The sequence below is a fragment of the Lactuca serriola genome, chromosome 2 (genome assembly GCF_051521515.1).
Source record: "Lactuca serriola cultivar US96UC23 chromosome 2, Lser_US96UC23_V15, whole genome shotgun sequence".
Lineage (NCBI taxonomy): Eukaryota > Viridiplantae > Streptophyta > Magnoliopsida > Asterales > Asteraceae > Lactuca > Lactuca serriola.
The window spans coordinates 123,329,034-123,336,742 of NC_136409.1; the positions used below are offsets into that span (position 1 = coordinate 123,329,034).

The following is a 7,709-nucleotide window of genomic DNA, read 5'->3' on the forward strand; positions in this document are numbered from 1 at the left end:
GACTCGAACCGGGCTAAATGGGTTAAGTTGTGGAGGCCCAACAAATGAGAAGACCCAATCTCCGTTAGTTCACACGGCCCACGTGGGATCTTTACGTGGCCCGCGTGGGTTCCTGCAGGGGCAATTTCGGGATTTCAATTGGAGCTCTATATGGGTAAGGTTGGTGTTCCACTTTTCTCAACTTTTGCACATTCGAACTTGGGAGCTTCTCTAGAAATTTTGGAGCATTTTGAAGACCAAGAACCTTGAATAACTTCATCTTTTCACCCCTTAATCTTGTTTAATGTTTTGTACAATCTTTTACTTACTTTGTTGTCTTGAGTTTAGCCATGCTTGGCTAGACAAAACTTGGTTAACTTTTGTGGAATCCTTTGAACTTTTGTTGAATGTTGAAGACTCCATGAACTAGTTTTGAATCTTTATGAGAATGTTTTATGTATTAACATCTCATCACTACTTGTATGTTTTTATTCATGAGTTTAAATGTGTTTGTGGTGATTAGTTGGCTAATTTCTTGATTAAGTAAAGGATCTTCAATTTAGCAAGAAACAAATGATTTTTGTGTTAGTTTTGCTTCATATAATCAAAAAACATTTTCTCTAACATGGCAGTGAAAGTATTTGACTCCTCGTGGATTTGGTGACTTTTTGGTTCATAATGCTGGTTGTCTTTCACTAATTACATGCTTAATGGAAATTGTGACTTTGACTAAAGAAATTGTTATGAGCTCCTCTAACCATTTTAAAAACTAAGAAAAGTCTAGGTAACCTCAAGCTTCTTGGATTACTATAGCCAAATTAAGGATTTAAAACAAGTATTGCACCATTGGATTCTAATGATATGTTCATCAAAAGTCAAAGTAATGAAACTTTAAGTAAATCATCTTTATCTTATTGATGTTACATCAAACTTATATTTTTGTTGAATTGTCCATTTAAATCTTTGTTTAATTCTAGTTTATTTCAAGTATTTCGAAAGATCACCCCCTCCCCCATTTTTAGTTTTAATTATCATTTTACAAGTATTTTTGCAAATAGGTTTTTCATAGAGTTATTAAATTGAACCAATCTTTGCGGATTCGACCTATTTACCACTATACACTATTTTATTGTAAAAGATTTAGGGATATTTATTTTGTTGGCCTCGACAACCACCAAAATTTACCTGATTTGGCTAGGTGTTACACATGGTTGTTACTTGGAATTGGTTCCTAAAATGGACATAGATCCTAAGTATAAAAATGACAACAAATTAATACTGTAATTATCCCTTAATGCTAGAAGGGAATCGAATGTGTTAAATTTTAGCTTGGTATATGTTTTATACTTTGAATTTTTTGATAAGTTGTGATAAATGTTTTTGGGTCATAAACCTAGAGGTGGGAATCGTGTCGTGTCGTGTCGAAACACTAAACGGGTTGAAAGTGCTTGACCCTGACCCGACCCACTTAATTAACGTGTCAAGTTCGTGTCGGGTTTCGGGTTAGGGCTAAATATGTCGTGTCATGTGAGGTTAAAAGATTGAGCATGTTGAAAGAGTAGGAGTTTGGTAGGCGGAAATGAAAAACAAATTGTTTTGAGGCAGAATAGATGAAGCTATAGCAAGTTTAGATGAAAAAAATAAGTTTAGATGACAAAATTAAAAAAAGTGGGAGTTGGGGAGGCGGATGATAAGGTCATGAGGATGTGAGAGTGGTGAAAGAGACTAGGTAGTTTGGGAGAGAATGAAAAAACTGAAATGAAATATTGATCTAGACGGCTAAGTCATTTCAATATTACAAAACAATTCAATTCGAAGGTTTTCTTTTACTTATGCTTTTGGTTTTGTATCTTTCTAATTTATTTGAATAATTCAAAAAACTTGCATCTAAATAGACGGGTCATTTTCGAGTCATATTCAAGTTGAAATTCTCAACCCTAACCTTATCCATTTAATTTTCGTGTCGTGTCGTGTCAACTCGTTTATTTAAACGGGTTGAAATATCTTACCCAAACTCGTTTATTTCGTGTCGGGTTCATTTCGGGTTTCGTGTCGTGTCAATTTTTGCCACCTCTACATAAACTCACGTATCTCACAAGACATCTTTGTCTTGTGTATCTCTTTTAATGCCATGTATCTCAAGTACTAGTTCCAAGATGTATATTAACTTGGTGATGTTGAAGTCCATGTGAGACTTATATGGAGTGATAAGTTACATTTGAATCGATATTGTAATCTTAATTTGTTAAGCTATGATTTTTGCTTGATACAATTTCGGTAAAACCTAACGGTTTTGTTTTGATAACTCATGTCTTATTTTAACTCTGTTGCATGATTTGAACACTGAAGTGGTTTAACCATAGCTTTGAAAAAGTTTGAAAATTTGGAGGTGTTACATATTTTGTCCACTAAATTTGTAAACGTTCTTTAAGTTTGAGTGCTTAATATATATATATATATATATATATATATATATATATCTTTTTAGGTAATATTGTTGTCACATCCACGTTTATATAAAAATATCACCTTTGTGACGCTTCATATACTAACACTCATAGATTTATGACTTTATACCGTAATATAAGATATAGGCTAGTCGATTGACTAAAAAAGAAAAATTCAATCGTACTCATATAAAACTCATAAACGTAATGTTATTGACTGTGCTTATGTTATTTTGAAAACAAGATTTCTAATTCTAAAGCAAACGACTCTTTATCCTTTTTCAATACAAAGAAACAAAATAATTGCATGTTTCACGGTCTATAATTCTATATGGAAATGCAATATTCACAATCAATTATTTATGTATTTTGAAGAGAAATTTTAAAAATTTTGGAGAAATTTTGGAACAAAACTTAGAAATGGGCTCTCAAGCTATGGATATATGAAATTATTCCATCGAACGTACTCCCCTCTGGATGCAGGAATAGCGACATGGACTAAATGCCCTGTCCAAGCCAAGGAACTTACGCCGAAGAGTCCTGATAAATGATGATTGAGACGAGATTCTGTATTTTTGAACCACGAAACACTCGGTTTCCATTTCAGTTGACCAATTCTCATGATCACATTGGTAATAATTTATTTTCAAATACCTTAAAATAAAAATTATATGCAACATACCTTGTTTAATTTGGATTTTAGTATATTTTTATGGATTATCAAAGATTATTTATCATGATATTTCTTATGATGTTCTATGATATTTACAATTCATTAAGTTTATTTAAATGTTTTATTAAACATAAATAATTCATTTAGCAAAAAAATAGAATGTTAATCGCTTTCATTTAACATGTTTATTCAACAATTTTACCAAACAACATGAATCATTTTAGACTTTTAATCAGTCATACTTATTAAATCATTCAGGTATTACCAAACAACTTATAATTTTTATTCCATTCTAAAAACACAATTCTTATTTCATCCTAAAAAAACCAAACAAATACACTTTTGAAAGTTGAAACATTTCAACAAAATCTCACCTAACCATGAAGTTATAATATTTTAATTATTTAATTTGGATTAATAAGTTATCATTGCATTTGCACGCGTCACCTCTAACTTGGCCTCTGTGCTCTCTTTTAGGTAGTTGATCAGTACGGCCGGCGGAGCTATCTATGAGACTGAAGCAAACGGTAACATAGACTCTGCATCATCAACAACCTTCGTTCTGCTTCGTGTATCAATCGGTGGTGTTCTCTTTGTAGTGAGAAAAAAGATGATTCTAATCAGGTCGATTCGTCCAAATCGACGAGCTTTTTCGTCAATGTTGGATCTGCAACCTCGCTCCCTGCACTTCTCCTCGTCGGCGGCGGCAGTGGAAGCGGAGCGAACGATACGAGAAGGTCCGAGAACTGATTGGAAAAAAGAAGAGATTAAGTCCGTTTACGATTCTCCACTTCTCGACCTTCTCTTTCATGGAGTACGTTTCCTCTTTTCCCTTTTCCCTCTTTACATTTTATGATTTTATCTACTCTGGTGATTGGAGCGTTTATATGTTTTACCTATCTTAGCTTTTTAAGCAGAAATGCAAGTATACACATCTCGATTTTATCGTATGATTGTTAGGTTTAACGATTGATATGAATTTCTAAAGTTGTTCTTGCTATCACCAATGATGGATATGCTGTGTAATCTTCCTTATAAAAGGTGTTTTCTTACAGGCTCAAGTTCATAGACATGCTCAAAACTTCAGGGAAGTTCAGCAATGTACACTTCTGTCCATAAAAACCGGCGGATGCAGTGAGGATTGTTCATATTGCCCCCAATCTTCTAGATACGATACAGGATTGAAAGCACAAAAGCTCATGAACAAAGACGCTGTTCTGGAAGCAGCACAAAAGGTACATTTAACATTTCCCCTAATCATCCATTCAATTTCTACTCCCAATTTATTCTAATCACAATAATTCACATTCTTACATATCTCTACTATCACTTGTTAGGCAAAAGAGGCTGGAAGCACTCGATTTTGCATGGGTGCAGCATGGAGAGACACCATAGGAAGGAAAACCAACTTCAAACAGATTCTTGAATATGTGAAAGAAATAAGGTATGTAATAATGTTAACTTGTAATCTCTTATCTTTAACCTACAAATACCTTATGAAATCTAATTATGTGTAATGGTTTTACAGGGGTATGGGAATGGAGGTGTGTTGTACTTTAGGAATGATAGAAAAGCAACAAGCTTTAGAACTGAAGAAAGCAGGGCTTACAGCATACAACCATAATCTTGATACATCAAGAGAGTATTACCCTAATGTGATTACAACAAGAACATATGATGAACGATTGGAAACCATCAAGCATGTTCGTGAAGCAGGGATTAATGTTTGTTCAGGTACTTTTGGTTAAATTATTAGGTTAAAGAGTTGATTTTGTTTATAATTTTTTGATTTTATTTATAGGAGGAATAATAGGGCTTGGTGAAGCTGAAGAGGATAGGATTGGTTTGTTGCATACATTGGCTACACTTCCTTCTCACCCTGAAAGTGTTCCAATTAATGCACTTGTTGCTGTAAAAGGCACACCTTTAGAAGATCAAAAGGTATTATCATACAACTACAAAGTAGTTTTCATTGCTGTAATTGGGTTAATCTATCAAAGATTCTTAATATTTTCAAGGGTTAATCTTATAAAAGACCTTATATTTTGTGTTTTTGTCGGATTAAACCTCAAGTTTATTTTTTTCTTGAAAAAGACCTTGTGTTATTTTCATTTTATCTGATCTCATCCTTTGTCATTTTTTTTCCAAAAAAACTTATAAAATGTGAGGGATTTTTCGGAAAAAGCTAAAAAAGTTGAGGGTTTTTTAGGAATAAGTTAGAAGGGTGAGGTTTTTTTTTTCAGAAAAAAGGACAAAGTGAGTGTTTTTTCGGAAAAATGAAATACTACAAGGGTTTTTTCAGAAAAAAAAATAAAGTTAAGGTTTAATCCAGAAAAAACATAAAATATAAGGTCTTTTATGAGAGTATCCCTATTTTCAAAAGGTTTAACTGCATGAAATAGGAAGGCAACTTTCTTTATTTGTTTATTATAAAAAGTTGTACTATTATCTCCTCTTATTAGAAACATTGTATTTAAAATTTTCCCAATTATAAAAATGTCATTCAAAATACAAAACTATTTTCAATGCTATAAACAGGTTGTTTTTCAAAACATAATTTCCTAATAAGATAAAACTTGAAATTACAATGCTATAATTGAGTAGATTTTGTAAACCCCAATGCCTTAATATGAAAAAAATAAAATAAAACTTCAATGTTGTAGTAGAAAAAAAAAGTAATGTTTTTCAGCAAATTCAAGGAAAAGTTGTTAGAATTTTGGGTTAATCTCATAAACAACCTTATATTTTGTGTTTTTTTCCAGATTAAACCTCATATTTACTTTTTTCCCAAAAAAGACCTTATATTTTTTCCGAAAAAACCTTCACCTTTTTATTTTTTTTTTCCGAAAAAAACCCTCGACCTTCTATCTATTTCCAAATAAACCCTCAGCTTTTTTAATTTTCCTCGAAAAAAACCCTCACATTTTACAAGTTTTTTCGGAAAAAAATAACCAAACGGGCCAGATTGGAAAAAAATGAAAAATTTCAAGGACTTTTTCAGGTAAAATAATAAAGTTGAGGTTTAAATCCAGAAATAACACAAAATATAAGGTCTTTCGTAAGACTAACCCTATATCATTTACCTTACAATTCCTTAATTCTTTAAATAAATAACCCAATGTTGCAATACAAACAAAACAAAAATATCTTCCGATTCTTTGCATTTATCCCTAAACAAAATGTTAAAAAAAAAATTGAGATTTCATGGAGATAGATATAGTTGGGTAGATTTTTCAAAATTAATAAGAAAAAAAAATATAGTGCAATGTTGTAATAGAAAGAAGAGAGAAATTGTCACAAGAATCCCAATATTTTCGAAAAAGTTACACTTCAATCCCATTTTTTTTTTGAACATAAAACTCGCGATTACTTCATTTTCGCTCAAATTAACAATTTTTTTTTTCTTTTAACAAAAGAGTAAATTACTGAAATCGTCTCTATGGTTTGGTTAAAATTGCATATTCGGTCCCTAACTTTTATTTTGCACTCAGATCGTCCCTGTGGTTTGGTCAAAATTGCACGTTTGGTCCCTAACTTTATGTATGTAAGGGACGAAAAACGCAACAAAATCAAAGCATAGGGACGATCCAAGTGCAAAAGAAAAGTTAGGAACCAAAAATTGCAATTTTAACCAAACCAGAGAGACGATTTCAATTTCAGTAATTTACTCAACAAAAAAATGACATATCATCGTGTTTTTCCAAATAGTCAGGACTTTTATGCTCAAAAAAAAAAAACTCTGAGACTAAAGTGAAACTTTTCCGAAAATATCGTCACTTTCCTGACAATTGAAATAAATGAAAGTACATTCCTATATTTAGCATTTAGCCGTTTTCAATTTTTTTGGATATGAAGGCGGTTGAAATATGGGAGATGTTACGGATGATAGCAACAGCGCGTATCACGATGCCAAAAGCAATGGTGAGATTATCTGCGGGAAGAGTAAAGTTTTCGGTTCCAGAACAAGCTTTGTGTTTTCTTGCTGGAGCAAACTCCATTTTCACTGGTGAAAAGCTTTTGACAACTCCAAATAATGACTTTGATGCTGACCAGTCAATGTTTAAGCTCCTTGGTCTGATCCCAAAACCCCCCACCTTCTCACATGATGATTCACAAGAACAACCTCTTCTTCAGGAAGCTCTTTCTAGTTCTGGTTGAGGTTTTTCAAACATGACAACTGTTGTATCTTGTTAATTGATATTCTTGTTTTTTTTTTTTATTAGGGTTAAGTTGAAGATGATGTAGGAGTTAGATGTATTAATGATTTGGTTTGGTTGGACTTGTTTATCGTTAAAAGTGATGGTATGTGTTGTTACACTAAAAAAAATGAAAGTAGGTTAAAAGCTAGCTTTTGATAAACTATTTTGAAATAGTTTTTGATAAGAGTTTGTTTTCGTAAATGTTTCAAATATGTTATTAATTGTATCTATATTTTTCATTTTAGTTATACATGTAAATATGTATTTATTGAAATCTAACTATTACTGTAATTCATAAGCTAGTTCGTCGACTAACAATTTTTCAAATAAAATATAGTTTGTCAAATAGGACTATAGTACTAGTACGTATCTTCAAAAGTAAATAATTGATATGACGTTATCAAGTTTGTC

The 7,709-nt window shown here is 32.0% G+C and overlaps 1 protein-coding gene across 1 annotated transcript; it reads left to right on the forward strand.

Annotated features, from left to right (window-relative positions):
• The first annotated feature begins 3,531 nt into the window (after positions 1-3,531).
• BIO2 (Radical SAM superfamily protein) lies at positions 3,532-7,458 on the forward strand. The gene is made up of 6 exons (XM_079024559.1): positions 3,532-3,913; positions 4,155-4,334; positions 4,437-4,543; positions 4,628-4,833; positions 4,901-5,040; positions 6,955-7,458. The coding sequence occupies exons 1-6, from the start codon at positions 3,710-3,712 to the stop codon at positions 7,255-7,257; spliced, it is 1,140 nt and encodes a 379-aa protein (XP_078880685.1). The 5' UTR covers positions 3,532-3,709; the 3' UTR covers positions 7,258-7,458.
• The last annotated feature ends 251 nt before the right edge of the window (positions 7,459-7,709 follow it).